This window comes from Prunus mume, linkage group LG2 (genome assembly GCF_029339155.1).
Source record: "Prunus mume cultivar Tortuosa linkage group LG2, ASM2933915v1, whole genome shotgun sequence".
Taxonomy (NCBI): Eukaryota; Viridiplantae; Streptophyta; class Magnoliopsida; order Rosales; family Rosaceae; genus Prunus; species Prunus mume.
Window position 1 is genome coordinate 43,517,923 of NC_142699.1, and position 17,006 is coordinate 43,534,928.

The 17,006-nt window shown below is 36.1% G+C and overlaps 3 protein-coding genes across 6 annotated transcripts; 1 reads left to right on the forward strand and 2 right to left on the reverse strand.

Annotated features, from left to right (window-relative positions):
- Positions 1-4,766, forward strand: LOC148920457 (gamma-secretase subunit APH1-like). Its single transcript, XM_089046597.1, has 6 exons — positions 1-240; positions 635-790; positions 1,771-1,856; positions 2,527-2,652; positions 2,939-3,066; positions 4,203-4,766. The coding sequence occupies exons 1-6, from the start codon at positions 128-130 to the stop codon at positions 4,341-4,343; spliced, it is 750 nt and encodes a 249-aa protein (XP_088902723.1). The 5' UTR covers positions 1-127; the 3' UTR covers positions 4,344-4,766.
- A 912-nt stretch (positions 4,767-5,678) lies between these two features.
- On the reverse strand, positions 5,679-10,535 carry LOC103322485 (S-adenosyl-L-methionine-dependent methyltransferases superfamily protein). Of its 4 annotated transcripts, none has more exons than XM_089045752.1 (9): positions 10,281-10,468; positions 9,095-9,276; positions 8,834-8,896; positions 8,138-8,201; positions 7,873-7,973; positions 7,375-7,458; positions 7,259-7,303; positions 6,250-6,717; positions 5,679-6,120 (listed from the first exon to the last, which is right to left on the reverse strand). In XM_089045752.1, the coding sequence occupies exons 2-9, from the start codon at positions 9,227-9,229 to the stop codon at positions 5,950-5,952; spliced, it is 1,131 nt and encodes a 376-aa protein (XP_088901878.1). In that variant the 5' UTR covers positions 9,230-9,276; positions 10,281-10,468; the 3' UTR covers positions 5,679-5,949. The 4 variants fall into 4 exon arrangements, with proteins under 4 accessions (XP_088901878.1, XP_088901879.1, XP_088901880.1 ...); XM_089045753.1 differs by having other exon boundaries at positions 9,095-9,263; positions 10,281-10,423; XM_089045754.1 differs by lacking the exon at positions 7,375-7,458 and having other exon boundaries at positions 9,095-9,263; positions 10,281-10,535.
- A 2,910-nt stretch (positions 10,536-13,445) lies between these two features.
- Positions 13,446-15,466, reverse strand: LOC103322498 (uncharacterized). The gene has a single exon (XM_089046664.1). It carries the CDS (start codon positions 15,050-15,052, stop codon positions 13,739-13,741), a length of 1,314 nt encoding a protein of 437 aa, XP_088902790.1. The 5' UTR covers positions 15,053-15,466; the 3' UTR covers positions 13,446-13,738.
- Positions 15,467-17,006: the final 1,540 nt, after the last annotated feature.

Here is a 17,006-nt window from a genome sequence, read left to right on the forward strand (position 1 = left end):
TTTTAAATAAACATAAATATGGCAGGAAAAGGAGAACTCCTAGAACCCGAAATGAAAAATGTGCAATGCTCTGAAATAGATGAATTGAGAGTCGAGTCTACTGAGTAAAGCCTCCCCGAACAAGTCAATGACGATAGCAGCAGGGATCGGGTACGCCTTGCTAGCGCTAGGCCCGTCTCTCTCCCTCTTCGTCTCTGTCATCTCCAAAAAACCCTTCTTGGTTCTCACCGTACTTTCAAGGTAAGCTATTCACATATTTTCTCCCATCTCTCTCTCTCTCTCAAAAGCCCTCCTTCTTGCTGTATTTCCTTTTAGGGCACATTTTCCTTCTTGGGTTCGTACAGTTCTGTAATTTTGGACATTGAAACTTGTCATTTAAGCTTATGTTGTAGTTGTGATAATAATTAAGGTCAGTTTTATGATAGAAAATGTAGTTTGTGATATGTTAAGTGTTTTTGAAATTCTGGGTGACATTAAAAAAGAATTAGTTACCAAATTGGAAGGTCAAATTTAGTTATTTGGAAAGGGGTTCCACTAAAACAAAGGGCCTTGTTCACATTTTGTTGTTGTTGTACGATGAAGACCATGTAATATGAGCTCATAATATTGCCTTGTTGTCTAATTGTGTATGTAGCACATTGTTATGGCTCACAAGTCTCATCGTGCTGTCGGGAATATGGAGGGCATTTCTGCCTCTCAAATCATCAACATGGTGGCCCTATAGCATTCTCATATTCACATCGGTTGCGTTTCAAGAAGGGCTTCGGGTTCTTTTTTGGAAGGTCTACAAGTAAGTTGATTTCTTGGTACTTCATTCTTGTTTTCTTGTCTAATTATTCGATGTAGATCAATGTTAAAGGTTAGCTCTAGTTAATATGATTTATAGCTCTCTCTTATAGGGAAGGGAAGACTAAGGTATGATAAAAGGTTGGGGTATATTTAGTATGAAACATTTTACACATATTTCCGCCTGAGTAGAGGATAATACGTGGAGTAGCAATCTCTGTGGAACACTTTTGAGAAGAGTTTTCTCACTGGTGAAATTAGTGTGGTTTTAGAATTAGACAGTGTTCAAAGAACTATCTTTGCCCTGAAGGTTGTATTAGTAAAGGTGTAATATATAGCTGTCATCTGAAATTCTTATGTAAGGCGTAATTATGGAACGTTCGGTTCCTTGGTTTTTGTTTGTTTGAATGACATGAGCACGGTATCTTCTAGGTATATACTAAAATGCTTTGCTGTGTTGTTTTTGCTTGTAATTAAAAAAATGCAGTCTTACTCTTGCAATATCTACGTTGCTCTGCAATATTCTTCTTCCTCATTAGTGCCCTAGATTTGTTGAGCCTGCTGTCAATTTCGACTTCTTAATAATCACCAGACTAGGTGGTGTCCTTTTCTTGAATGTTTTACACACTTCTGAGTTTTCGAATACCAAAAATCTTACAGTTTTCTGCATGCACATAAGCGGTAGCATTATTTTATATTTGTTTTAACCTTAAATGACTTGATAGAGATCCATCAATTTTCTCTCTTAAATTTAAAAGTTCGCTGCCATTTGTGGAATCTCACAACAACTTTTTTTTTTTTTTTTTTCATTTGGATGTTTATGTTCTCTATTTAAGAATCTGCTGTTCCTCTTTGGAACTTTATGTAATCATTTTTGTCCCTCTACTTTGTTGTAGATGTGATGATGCATGTTATCTTGAGAATTTGGATATTGTTAATGGTTAATAAAGGTATTAACATCTTTTTTCTTGCATGTTATTTTAGGAGGTTGGAAGATACATTGGATGCTTTTGCTGATAGGGTCTCTAAACCACGCCTATATCTGACTGATAAGATGCAAATTGCTCTGGGTGAGCTTTGCGAGGTTCTTAGACTTGGATTCATCATATATTAAATGTTCTACTATTAAGTTCCATATAGCAAGTTTTTTCTGCAGTTCAACTTTTTCATTATTGTCATCCCAACACCAAAATTTTGGGGCTCAGAAGAAGCTACTAAGAAAGATTTACCTTTTTTTTTATGAAAGATATAGCTGCTGCCCCCATCATCGGTACCCTTTCTCAATGGTTTAAGAAACTGCTGTTTTGTTCTAGCAATTGCGTGTTCCTATTAATGTTGCAATTGATGACAATGCTTCACGTACTGTATCATGTGTTTTAAAAAGAAGGGAGGGTAGCTGATAGGTGGTTCTCCCTTTAGATCTTTGTGATTGAGTGATCTATTTTGAGTTGTTTATGGTTTATCATCACCCTATAAGGTTTTTGTTGTTCTAAGCTGTTTTTCTGATTGTTTTCATGCTGGATGCCAACTGTCAGTGGTACTTCAAGTGTTATAGCAATCAAAGTTTTGAACCTTCTTGTTTATCTGTGATCTGTATGATGCCTCTGCTGAACAGTAGCATGTTTTCCCTTCTCACCTTTCCTTGCCAACTACTGTAAATGACGACTTACAAAATTTTGATTACCTTTTGTTTGTCCCAACTAGACTTATTGTTGACCTGATATCATTTCAACCATGCAGCTGGAGGTTTGGGTCATGGTGTGGCACATGCTGTGTTTTTCTGTATCAGCCTCTTAACACCAGCATTTGGTCCAGGAACTTTTTTCGTTGACAGATGCTCGAAGATTCCATTTTTTCTTCTTTCTGGTTAGTGAAGCCTTACAGTTGCTTCCATACATTTATTTTTTGTTTGTATGAATTAATTTCTTGAGCATGCTTGTAAATAGATGCTAGTGAGGTTTTATAATTTCTCGAGCATGGTTGTATGCATTTAGTTGCTACCTGTAAAATCAGAACAAGCAAGGGAAGACTGGAAGGGAATTTTCTGACACTTTTGCAACAGTAATTTGGTAGTTGGCTGGTGTTTAGATTAGAAAATTTCACTTATTCTGTTAACTTTATTTGTCTGACAATTTTGTCTTGTACTTTACAGCACTCATTGCCCTTGCATTTGTCACAATTCATACTTTTTCTATGGTCATCGCATTCAATGGATATGCAGAAGGGAACAAGGTGGACCAGTTTTTTGTTCCTATTGTTCATCTTGTTGCAGGGATGGTGGTAAGTCTCTCTAATCTCACATATTCAACGAAAACAGAAACACACAGATACACTCTCTTCACAGTGGCAGTGCTTTTGCACTTTGTATAACTGTAGCCTTGACGATCCCATCGATGAACCTTGAATTTGGAAGGGGTGGGAATATAAAGACATGGTGGCATAGGGGTTTTAATGTGATTTAACTTAGTAGTTCTGGAGTTGATGTACACTCGTTCAATTTCAAACCTTAAAAATCTTAAGTGAAAAATATTGGTGTTTAAATATATAAAAATGTCCAAATGATTGTTACTCCCTTGGAGAATGAATTATGGGCACAAACATGTGACATGGTAAATTACAAAAACACGTTCACTGAAAAGCAAGGGTAAATTTCCAATCTAGGACCTGAGACGGCAGCACATACACATACTTTATTATGTAAGTGATACACAGTTAGCAACTAATTTACGTTATGTAAGATTGAAGGTATGCAAAAGATGCATACATAACACGTGGTTTTTTATAAGGTGAAAACTCCACACTTGACAGTAAAAATGTAGAAAAGTTTTCTAAAGTATATAGAAATTGAGTATGTGTAGGGACATGTGCAGACAATAATTGAAGTATCCAACTTTGTCAACTAAAAAAATATGTTTAAATGTGATGTGTACAGTGACAGTCATGTGTCTGATGCATTTCCGAGGTCTGTCCAATGTGTCTCTGCATCTAAGAATCGTTGGATGTGTGAGGTAAGTGTGCAAGCCTATGAGGCATAGTAGGTCATGAGATGGTATATTAAATACCAAGATTTAGTATACGCAGGAAACTCAACTTATCTTAACCAAGGCTTATCCTCTTTTTTCCCAGTAAACAACAAAGGCTTGTTCGTTGTTCCTGCTTTGAAAAGATAAATGAACAAAAAACCAAGCCTTGTCTCTGCTAATTATGGAAAAACAAAGCCTCTTAGAATGTTTTTTTTTTCCTTTTGCTTTTGCTGCAATTAGCTTAAAGTAGAGTTTGAAATAGTTTAACGAGTTTTTTTTAAGAATTATTTACTTCCACTTTTTTTGGGTTATATATTGCACAGTTTTTAATATTAGTTTTTCAGAAATTATTGCTAGAATAGCCACATTGACTTTTTGCCTTCAAATTTTCAGACACTAGTAAATTTTGCATCTGGGGGTTGTATCATCGGCATTCCTCTCCTGTACTTCATCGCAATATTGACCTTATTGCATTGCGGGAAGATGGTGTGGAGAAGGTTAACAGAGAACCGAGGCAGACAGGGTTCTATGTAGAATCCAGTGACTTGTGTTACTTGTTTCTAATTACTGATGTCCAGTTCCCTCGCCCTGTATCTTTTTTTGGCAATTCCATTGCCCTGTGGTCTGTTAGTCCAAAAGATCAAGAGCTTCTGCAGCCTGAAGAAATGTTTGTTTTCGTTATGAGGCCAATTCATTTCCAGCAAAGGACAAGATGTTCTGTCCTGATTCTCAGGGATAGATGTTATACCTTGTGTCAAACTGACAAAGGACTTTAGGAGGCAAACTCTATGTACCTTTCAGGTTCCTATAAGGGTTTTAGCTTTCACACAGACCCCATAGAAGCATTATTAAGAAAAAGGAAGTTTCGTGTATCGTACATTATTGCCCTTGAAAGAACCTTTTAATATATAGATACGACAAGGACCATGGTTTTTGGTCCTGGAAATTATTGTCGAGTAGTTGCTCTGTATGCTTATGCTAATAGAACTTTAGAAGTAATTTTGTCATCTGTGTTTTTCACTAACAAATTTGCGTGCAACATATTACTTTGTACCATGGTATTGAAACATATGTATATGTACATGCATAGGTTAACAGATTTTGTAAAAATTACAGTGAAATGTGGCCACAAAAATATCAAAACACCAAGTTTCAGCATGTAAGTGTATTATGATATGTAATGTAGAATGTAGAATCAGTATGTTAATATATATAATTTATATTAATTTACTAATATAACAATAATATAATTTCTACTTCCTTTTTGTTAGTATTTTGACCACTTTCCGACTAATGCCCAAACGTTCTACCATTAAACTTTTGATTCTTTCGCTTTATGAATCACTGGTGCTTGATCGTTCTATAGGAGTTCTATCTATCGCGATATGATTCCTACTCAAGATCACTGCAGTTTCTCTTTGGGCGGCCGTTCATAGGAATACGACGGCTTTTCAGGCATGTAAAGAAAGGATGAAACATTGCCTCAGGTGTACATGAAAAGCTTGACGAAGAATTGGTGGCTAGTTGAGGCACAGGATTATCAGAAACAGTCATTTGTATGTTGCATAAGCAGAGGAGGTCCAAACTGTCACATTAGTAATGAAAAATATTTCTCCGGTTGGTGACAAAATTAATGCGAGATATGATAGTGTATAAATTAAGGTCATTATGATTTAGCGCAAACGAACTCCCAAATTATCTTTTACCATTTTCCTTAACTAAGGGAAAACCCCTTCCAAGAATTCACTTCAGTAAATTTACAGCCTGCAATGAACCCCCAAGCAAAACACAAAATCTTCTTTAACAATATTGAACAGCAAAGTGGCCATAAAGATAATCTTTCTACACCAAAAGGGAAAGCTAATAAGATTTAAAAAAAAAATGATCTAGCATTGAAATTACAAAATGTTTTGATTTACAACATATTAAGGAATAAATGCCACCAATAAAGAAGAAGAAGAAGAAGAAGAAGAAAAGATTAGCCGTTTGTCGACTAATCCTTACATTTTTGACTTAATTATTACTAACGCAAAAACAAGAAGCTTTTGTTTATAATACAAACAGAAATAATGTTGAATGACATTCCATATTGAGTTCTAAGGGTCGGTTTTTGACAACTTCTATACTTTCAGTTTTAGTTTCACTTGAGAAAAAATTTCCATACATCTCTATCAGACATCTCCTTCACTAAATGGGCTCCAAAAATGCCTTCTTCATCTACCAGGCTTTTCAAGTGCCGAGCTCCGCTGTTGAAGCCAACATAATTCTTTTTCATGGCCAAGTACAGCACTCCATATGGGGGCCTCAAACACTGATAATTTCACAGTATAAATATTTGAAAATTGAGATTCAGTTTGCTCATGAGAAAAGTAGGAAGCATGAATAAACATATTGTTGTAACGCCTTCAAATAAGATGATGAAAGGGGCCAAGGCACTAACCTTTTTTATGAGACCGTAGAACTTCTTCAACGAGGTCAACGAATATGGGATCTCTGTCATCAGGATAATATCATATCCACCTCCTTGTTCTGTCTCGCTAGCCCTCTCCCATGCCCGGCTTCCTGAAAGCTTCCTCGATCGCCTTGAAGAAGATTCTTGTGCCAAGATGCTACCATCTTGGCTGCTACATCCATCCATAAAATCCTCCTCAGAGAAGCTTAGATGCATTCCCGTCGTCGCTTCAAACCCATCATTCCTCACAACAGACAAGACAGTGGGAAGTTCTTCCCAGTCACCAGCATAAAAGTGCACTGACTGGGTCAGAGTTTGTCTTGATGGAGTCAGGGGGCTCTCTGGCTGTCGACTCTGCTTGTCTCGAGCCTGCTCAAGATTGGCAAGGACATTTGGTATAGTTGTACATCTTATAGTTTCTGCATTAAGGTCTTGAAAGTGCACAGTGGAAGCTCCCTATAAAGCAATGAGTCACATTAGATGAACATTCTAAATCAACTTCTTTGAATATCTTCCAAGCACCAAAAGTAAGCCCTGCATTTCTTACATAATTGTTGATGAACTTTTCTGTTAACCATATTTTCCTTTTCTCTTATTTTTTGGGTATGGTTGTTTCACATATTTGGCAGGCAATTATTTGACCTTATATGGACTGGGCACAATGCTGTACCCACTCATATATAATCCAGTTCAAACATTGATCCAAATAATACACCAACACTTGCATATATGAGCAATTTAAATCACAAACATTTCCTGTCAACAAAATGCATAATATACTTCCGACAGGAACATTAAGTCAATCAAACAAAATATTAAGGGTTATATAGCAAGTGAATATTACTTTAAAAAAGGTCGGTGCCAAATTCACAAAAATGCACTGGTTATTAAGGAAAAAGAAAGATATCAGGATAGAGTGAAAATGAAAAAGAACGGAACAAACCAGCACAATTGCATAAAAAAAACAAACGGCAAGGCCTTTATTATTGATGCATACCTTCAGGCATGCAAAAATCCCTGGAAGGCCATAGTTGCAACCTAGCTGTAAGAATCAGCAAATAGAAAGATTAAACCACCAATCAGCCAGTAACTAATTAACAAAAGGAAACTTACCAATGGAGCAACACGAGTGATAAAGCTTGTTACAACCACAAATTTGCAGGAAGTGAGCATGTGAAGGTTTCTCAACCAATGCGACTAAAATAGAGTTCAGAAAACATTTAGTTACACAATCCTGAAATCTACCCAAGGAAAACTAGAGGACATTTCTGCGAGCATGCTTGGATTTAACATTATTTTTTAGATGTGGTATCTTTGTAGAGAAAAAAATTACAAATTTTTCAAGCCCCTCCAAGAAAACATGAGAAACAGATGATTACTCTAAGTAATACACCACACAAGATAGGGCAGAAAATAACCACTCTATTACAAAAAGTATGTCATTTGTAATACGATATCTTATAAATCAAGAGTACAAAGAGTCACTGAGTGGAATTAAATCAAATATCAACAAATATCAAGGAATGATCATACCACTAGGAGCAAAAAAGTGAAAAGTCAAGAAGTCATAAACAATATTGAATTGAAGCATGAAAAAGCAAGATGTTATACCTCAACCACCCTTTTTCCTCGAAAGCTAAGTTGCCCATCTCGAATCTCATGTTTAAGGACATTAACAAGATCAATGGAGCTATCCCAAGATTTCAGATGCCCTGCACATTAAATGAATTTCCAGTTTTAAACTCACATCAAGCAAACTGATTATCCTTAGGATCTAAGGAAACTACTCTAGTAAAATTATCATGTGACTAAGTACTGCCAAATTACACTGAAAGCTTCACTTTAAGTATTGGAATGCCATGTACGGTGTGCCTACCATCGGGTTTTGAGATCATTTCTGAACTATTGAAGCCGATGATATCAGAAACACTAACTCTTCCCTGTTAAAGATTGAGAAAGGCATCAGTCAAGCTTATCAACATATTTTTAAACACTAAAAGTGCAAACCGCACTCATGAGTTGTCAGTTATGCTGTTTCAACCAATATGAAAAAACTGTCATGACAATGAAATCCATCAAGATCAAGACAATAATATTTCCACAAAGGTAATACAAGCTAAATGCCAAAAGCCATTTAATCAAATCCATATATCTCCAGTTTAAAAGAAAACATATAATTCTTTTTTTAAATAGCACGACACATTGGAAAATCAAAGATATTTCGTAACAAAACAAAAGAGACTTATAGAAGAAGAAGAGACCATGAAACATAGAAAAGGTGTAAAGATCACTTTACACATAACAGAAATATCTTATTTCAACATTATATTAGGGCAACACCTCATAAATCAAAGTCTTGATACATAAGAACAATGCTAATAAACAACCGAGCCATGAAGGACCAGCTGTGTATTAGATTACAATCCATAGATAGACCACTAGCAATGTTTTTATTTTTTTATTTTTTTTATAATCAATAATCAATTTCAGACTGCAACTGATCTTCCATAAAGGCATGTACAAAACAATGCTTTTACAACATGCCAAAACAAATAGTAGAATAAAGGTGTACCTTGAACACATTGAGTCCTTGCAATTCAATATTCTCGCCCGCATACTTATATGGGTGAGCTGTCTGCAGTATATAAAGAGACAATGTTAGAAAATTATACAACTTGTTAACCTCCCCTCCCTCTTGCAACAAAAGCTCCAACCTAAAGACCCCTCTTTTTACTGAACAAACCCTTGATATGAAATGATTAAGTTTATCTTTATCAGGTTACACATGCAGAATTAAGATCACAAATGGTTGAAGAGGTGGAAAGGATTATACCTTTGAAGGGACAATCTCAACGGCTGGTGAAGGGAGATGTGGCTCTCTCTCAGAAATGGAAGACACGCTATGACTTCCTTTTTCATGAGGCACCAAGCCAGGCAAACACTGTGCAAGCAATGATGGTGCACGCATTGTACCCTGATGTCTGGAAGAAAGTTCTCTGGATCTAGAAACAAAACCTTGCAATTATCAATACATCAAATTAGTCTATGATGCATTCATCAAAACCTTGCAAAACTGACACTAAACCAATTCTTTCATGCTTTTTTATTTTTCTTGTCCAACTTAGACCACCCACTAACTACAAATTGTGTGAAACAAGTTTAACACTGGATACATTTTAAGGAAATAGTGGGTTCAGAATACTGAGGAGCTGTTAAAGAAATTGTATTGTTAATAGACTAGCAATTGAAATACAACAAGGAAATAAGAAGTCAAGCAATTAGTACCTGAACATTACAAATGATACACACAATAAAACTTTCTAATACCGACGACCAACGTTATCTGATACATAATACCAATGATTATTTAAATCAAGCCTATAGGTTGCCCTTTCCATAGGGTCCAGCCCAATTGCGTGGTGAAACCAGTTCTAATACTGGTTTATAGGAACCAGTTCTTGTACTACTTGATAGGAATCCATGGAAAGAACTTTGCCCTTACAAAACCGGCTTGTAAGAAAGGGGTGCTCCATGGTTCATATATTGTACCAAAATGTTCTATTGTTCCAATGTGGTATATTGGAAGCCTAACATATGGAGATAAATTCAGAACAAGGAAGACTATACATTCAATCGGGAAAAACCAACATCTTCAAGAGAAATTCAATTACCAAACAAATTGGTCAATCACCTCCAACAAGAACCAACAAAGGAAAGGCAATTCTATTACTTGCATTCACTAACCAATTCAGCAAAACAAATAAAATAAAAACCAAAGACAAAATGAAGAATAAATTGAACAATTATAAAAAAACAAATACCCAAAACAAAGAATGGTAAAAAAAAATTGATAAAAATTGATAGCCAAACACTAGCGTTCACCGACCTCTGCAGAAAATTAAGCCAAATACAAACCACCAATTACATCCAAAAGCAGAAAAAAAGAAAAAGAAAAAAAATCCCATGTGCGATTGCATTAGAAACATCGGAATTGAGAGAAAAAGACAGAGCAAGAATACCTGCAGTCCTTCACAGCAGAGACAAATGTACCAAATTTAGCAGAGAAATTCAGCACGAGAATCTGAATCCGAGGCAAACCCTTTTTAAATCAGAATCCCAAATATAAAAAAAAGGAAGATCAAAGCTCTGCAATTTCAGAGAAAAGAGGCAGTAGTGGTTCTGATCAAAGTCAAAAAGCGAACACCAAAGAAGAAGAAGAACCTTCAGAGAGAGAGAGAGAGAAGCTTCGGTTTCGGACCCGAACTGTAAAACACACTGAATTCCCTAAACTACCACTGGCACTTGACTGTAATTGAGGGGACGACCACTCTGACTGGTTGGGTTTAGTGTCATTTTTGCAAATGTTATAAAATGCAAGGGTAATTTTGGAAACGAAGTCCTCGTGGAATTGAAGCAAGTAACTGGGAGGAGGAATGGGAGGCATATTTGGTCAGTTTTGTCGTGTTTCGTTCCCGCGTGTAGAACGGAGTGTTCGTCAACTTGGGCCACATGGTTGACGCGTGTACGTGGCAGGTAGGTGATAAAAATTGTTCCTCATAGTGAAGTCGGTGAACGCTAGTGTTTGGTTGCTTGGGAAATAATTTATAATTACGTGCACGACTAGGACTTGGATAAGATTCTGAATCAGAACGGAATGAGTTATGAACTCCGGATTTCTTCAAGTATTAGAATGAGAAATACCACTAAATATGTGTCAAATTTTCATCAAATTTGTTTGTGCAAGGGCTTGGAAGTCAATTAAAAAACATCCATGGTGAACTACTAGTGGAGATCCTTCAATTTGCTATGTAATTTTGTTAGTTTGATTCGAATCATGCTTCAATGCGAAATTCTTTATTATGGATTTGTTCATCGACTGATTGATGAGTGGTTAATAATGTTATTTATACGTTTAATTATGTTTTTACCCTCTAACTTTTTTGCTTTTTTATTGTAACATCCATCATCATGCTACCAAGAGCTTTGTTCTTACAAAGTTTTTCAAAACCATCATTGTTTTCATGTGATTCACAAGCTGTGTTTGTGGGCACCATTTCTTCTGGGACTGTTCTACCCAAGGATTGAAATATCGGCCGATACACCGATATATCGGCCGATATATTGATATTTTGAACTGTCGATACCGATATTAGGGGGGTAAGGTCATATCTTCCCCGATATCGACGATATATCCCCGATAAGTGCGATATCCCCGATATTTTGCCGATATTCCCGCTATTTTCAAATACCCATAACAAAACCCAAAAAAATTCAAAAGTTTTGAAGCAAATTGAAACTGAAAAGATTTTTTGGAGGTATATGTGCAGTGATTAGATATATGTGTGAAGGCTTTTGGCAATATTCAATTCAAAAGATGTTTTGGAGTATGCATGTTTTAGAGTATGCATCAAAAGAATATAGACTATGCATCAAAAGAATATAGACCTAGTACTAACTCAAATGAATCTTATGATGGCTATGGTTATGTCATGTCTGATTATAATGGAACTAGATATGGAGCTCAAGATGATGAAACAGATTATAGACCTCCTAGTTGGGTTAATCCTAACTATCTCATATATGGGATGACAGTAGGGAGCTCAAGAGAGACATATGTGCACCATGTTCAAACATGGCTTACAAACTACTCAGGTTACATGACTTGGTATGATTATTGTACGAATCTAGATGGTTGTTCCACATTGTTTGAACCTCATAGGAGCTCTTCATTTATGTAGTTGGACACTCATCTAAATTGTAATCCAATGTTCAAATAAACTATGGATTTATGCATGGTTTATTCATTATAATCAACTTTTTATTTTCAAACTTTTCATTAACGCGTATTACATACCACTTATATTTCATCATATATATATATATATATATATCTTATTATTAGTAAATTTTGAGTTTTATTTGTTCAATACATTCATTGAGAATGTACATAACATCTAGTTTTACACCAAAATTATGTGTTTCAATGCCTATGTCTGTCATTTTTGTTGATTTTTTCCCGATACCCAAAACGATAACGATATATCCCTCAAAATATCTGTAAATTGGAGGCCCGATATTATCTGCACGGCCGATATTTTAATCCTTGGTTCTACCCACTTTCACCTCAAAGTCTGGATTAAATGGTATTATCTTGATCCAATGGATCTAACTCACGTAGTCATCGTCACCGAGCATGATAATTTGGTAGATTGAAGCAGCACACCGAGTCTTGTGTTCAGGGCCAACCCTGACTTTTGGGTGGTCCTAGGCTAGAAATGAAAATGAGGCCCATTTCTCTTTCATTCTCCTGAATATAATAAAATAACATGGAAAAAAGAGAGTACAATTAAATACAATTTGGATAAATAAACACGGCTCTAGTATTGGTCATATAATCACTGTCCAATATGAAAATAAACAAGAATGAGTATACAAATAATTTGCACTCTTACATATTTCCTTACTAAATAATCTACTGACAAGAATTTTTGGATAAATAAAAGAATTTCTAGTCCCTAGCTTTCTTTCATTGATTGCTACTTTTAGTAATTAAATACTTTTTGGCAATTAAATACTTAAATACATGCAATTGATGTTCTTATATTACATAATTTTCATTTGGACTCTTCAAAAACACTTGTAATTAGATTTGGGGCCACCAAATGCCAAACTATTCAAATTATTCTCCTCTAAAATCATATTCTTCAACTTAATACATATATAATATATAATTTGGGGCCCTACAAATGCAAGGCCCATGGCCATGCCTTGCCCACCCTCAGGCCGGCACTACTTGTGTTCAAGGTAGGAGAACCTCAGATCAAGAAATGTTCCTTCCTCGGCTGTAATCGTTTGAAAATGTCCATATCCAGCGCACCATCTACATCAATTGCATGCTCACCCCTGTGACCATCTGTTGGCATGCTCGCAAACCGCACGCTAAGGACATTTTGTTTACCTAGAAATACAGCACGTTACCAAATAGGTTTTTTTTTTTCTTATTTTTATAATTCAACAATTACTACCTTCCACTGTCTTATTATTTGACTGGCAAGTGACGTGACCTACAGCTCTGTGTCTGCTGAATTAGTCTTGTTAGTTGTTCATGAGCATAAGGTGACTTGATTTGAGTGCTGCTGAGGTTCAAGGCAGGCCATGATTTGTTCCGTGTGGATAACGTGAAACCTGTCATTTTATGCTCACAATTTAAGAAATACTTGTTGTCTGTATGCATTTATCAATTTTTCTCTATACATTGGACGCACATGAATCCTGCCTGAAACAAAACGAAAGGAAACATGAAGAAAAGTGAACAACGTACAAGTACGTAAAATAGTAAGACAGTGGCGTCCAGAGCAAAATTTAAGCTCATAACAACCTAGATATCTGCTAAAAGATTGACCAATCTTGTTATCATTCTCCAGATTTTACTTTATGCCCCTGCCCTCTGCTCAATGAGCGATGCGCGACGATCCAACTAACGGAGAGACACATGCAGTGAGAAGTCATCTTTATCAAATTCTGAATCAAGTCCCTCATGCCCGTCAAATTCATCAAGGCCCAAGAACATCTCAATTGGAAGTTCTTTTGAAGCAGAACCTTCTTCTACGGGAGCTTTAACCATACCGACTGGTCTTTCAACATGAGCTTTTCTATCTTTGAGTTCTGCAGTATCATCTTTCATGTTTAAAGGTACAATTTTCTCAGAAGTTTTGATTGCCCTGCTCAATCTTGAAGGCAAAGTGTTGGTCCTGCGTGCACCCTTGTTGTATCTTTGTTTTAATTCCATTATCTTTGATGCTGCTGATCCTGAGCTGACCACTAGACTTCTCCTCTGCCCTTCTTTGAGACCTATGTTCCTATCATGGTGGCTTAATTGAACTGAATCTGGTGGACTTCCAAAAGTTGTTATACTTATGTCCTTCCGCGGCGACATGGAAAAGTAATTCCAAGTTGCCTCAGAATTCCAAGTGATTTTCTGTTCGTATGGCCAGAAAAGTGGTTCATCAGTATTTAGATCTAAGCAATCTGCAGCTTCAGAAGCATGCTCTGATGAAAAATCACATACTGATGTTTCACTTTGTGCTCCACTACTAATATTACATGACTGAAATTCATGACCCCAATTACTTTTGTAAGATGGACTTGGAAAATCAGACAGAAAATAATCCAACTTTGGATCTGTACCTGGTATCAATTTGTTATCCTCTCCATCAAGATTCAATAAAGAGACGTGAAAACCTATCCTCTCGAAATCTAGACTCTGAGAAGAATCAGATTTTGTGCTAAGTAGCCAAGTAACTATCTTTTCATCCTTCATATCTTCCTCTAAATTCCTGTCTTCTTCTCGAGAAGTTTTCAGCATAGGCAAATTAGATGCCTCTTCCATAGGATTTTCTCTTGCCAGCAATGACAACCAAGAAGGCAACAACAACTCATTTGAGTGAAATGAATCAGACCACCTATACTCTCTGAAAAAGGCAGAAGGTGATGAACAATCTGTAGACAACCACATCGACTCTCTGTCGTTACCAAATTGTTTGTATAGATCAAGATCTTCTTCTGATGATTGGCAGAAAGCAGCTGCAGCCTCATCCTTCTTGCTGCTTTCGCATAGACGAGGACCTGCCTTCGTCATACGTAATCTAATGGGTCCACTTCTAGCACCATTTGATCTTGGTCTGAGATACTCATCTTCTCTTTGGTCTGAGATATTCATCTTCTTCATTGGTGACAAAGAGGAAACCCTCTTCATAGTATCACAATATCTATCTGTTCCATTGAATTTCATTTCATTGAAGTTTCTGCAATGATCACTGTCACATTAAGATATCACAATAAAGGACTGGGCACAAAAAGGAAAATTAAACAAGAGTGGAGGAAAGATGAGGGAAAGTTCAAAGGAAGCCTACTAAGACCAGCAATCACAGAAGACTTCCAAACAGACCAACAAATGTGAATCATATATATATATATGTAAATTATACACACCCACAGAGACCAGCAGCCTGCAAAGTCTGTAGGTACACCAAGTCCAAAGGTTGAAGAAATTGAATATCTATTATGTATAAACATAGAATGTCAAAACCAAAATCCAACTACTTTTGGATGATGAGAATAGAATAGCTCAACAAGATAGCTCCAATTGAATTAAATATTGGCTGCAATCAATCACCAATGTAACTACACAAAAAAGCAGCTACACAAAAAAGCAGCTCTTATGCAGAAATATTCAAACATATAGAGACCAGTACATGCTTAATGTGTCCCAGCCAAAAGTGAATCAAATTATAAATTTACCATTGAATGTAAAAAAACGCTTCCGAAAACGAAAAGCCAGAAAAACAGCCAGAATTGGCAGTAGTACTTATTTTACATGGCATGTAATTAGGAATCTATAAACGGGGCCGACCTTTAGATTTTGAAGGCCCACGACGATGCCGAAAATAGACTCTACATATTTATAGATGCACTCAACAAAAATAATTTTATTTTTATTTGCTTGTCTATAGAGTATTTAAAAAATGGATCCTTTTATAAATATAGGAAAAATTTAGATATCAACCAAAATATCATTTTCTGTATATAAGAAAGGATTGAAGACAAACACAAAGAAAAGAAGAAAAAAACAAAAATACTGAAGTAACATCTACAATGCTGGGATTGATAAAACCAAGAAGTTGAGAAACTCAAAAGCTATAAATTTGGAGGAATTTGAGAGACAGGAGGCTTGGGAGTTTTGAGAAGCCAACCAAGGAGGCTGAGAAATGATAAATAAATATGGGCTCTTGTTTGTTACACAGTACTGTCTTGGCATTGACTATGCTTTGGGATTGCCTAGGCTTGGCTTGGCTTGGTCTAAGGTTGGATAACACTTATCCTACATTTGGTATATGCTTGGACTAGGACTAGATTTTTGAGAAGCTTGGGAGATTTGAGAAGCCAACCAAGGAGGCTGAGAAATGATAAATAAATATAAGGCGTTAGCAATTGTTGTTACAGGCTTGAAGCAAAAAATGTTACGTGTTCAGTGTCTTGTCTGTATACACTAAAAACAGAGGTAGAGAGGTTGGGCCGGCGTTCATTCTCACACTTTCAGTTAGGAAAATTCTACGTAATTTTATGAATTAATTGTATTTTACAACGTGAGGTTTGGGGTATTATCAAAATGGGCCGTCGGGTTTCCATTTTCGTACATTCCACTATATCATTTTGCGATTGAACTAATTTTACTCTTCTTCTTGTCTAGTCAACCGTTAAATGATGACGTTCCCAAGAATGGACCCACATATGAAGAGCATGGAGCCCACACCCATCATCGGTCTAGGGCATTTTTGTTATAAAATAAAATAAAATTATTTGGCGGCCAATGAATTTCTAAAGACATTTAGATGCTCAAGTCGGTAAACAATAAAAAGAACTCAATTTTTTAATTAAATTATGGGACCTCGAAATCTCAACGGGTAAAATGTAGTAAAACCTAATTTTATTTAGTACTTTTCAAAGTTATCTCTTAGTTGGTTTAAGTGATCGTGTGCTTGATGATCTAACTGTACATGGTTACCAATTAGGATCATATGTAAGCAAAATTCTACAATACATCAATGCATGGGACATTAAGCACAAGTATCAATTTCGTGTAGCGCTTTTAACTTAGTTGAATTTTTGTAATTTAGTATCAACAGCTCAATCATTTAGATTATTGTGTAAATATATAGAATCTTGCAGTTTGTGAGCTGTTGATA

Coding starts and splice junctions, on each gene's coding strand:
- LOC103322498 (XM_089046664.1), bottom strand. CDS start 15,052: ATGAAATTCAATGGAACAGATAGATATTGTGATACTATGAAGAGGGTT.
- LOC103322485 (XM_089045752.1), bottom strand. CDS start 9,229: ATGCGTGCACCATCATTGCTTGCACAGTGTTTGCCTGGCTTGGTGCCT. Junction 7,974..8,137: donor AATGATCTCAAAACCCGATG/GTAGGCACACCG, acceptor TTTAATGTGCAG/GGCATCTGAAATCTTGGGAT. Junction 6,121..6,249: donor TCTACGGTCTCATAAAAAAG/GTTAGTGCCTTG, acceptor TGAAATTATCAG/TGTTTGAGGCCCCCATATGG.
- LOC148920457 (XM_089046597.1), top strand. CDS start 128: ATGACGATAGCAGCAGGGATCGGGTACGCCTTGCTAGCGCTAGGCCCG. Junction 241..634: donor GTTCTCACCGTACTTTCAAG/GTAAGCTATTCA, acceptor TTGTGTATGTAG/CACATTGTTATGGCTCACAA. Junction 791..1,770: donor CTTTTTTGGAAGGTCTACAA/GTAAGTTGATTT, acceptor ATGTTATTTTAG/GAGGTTGGAAGATACATTGG.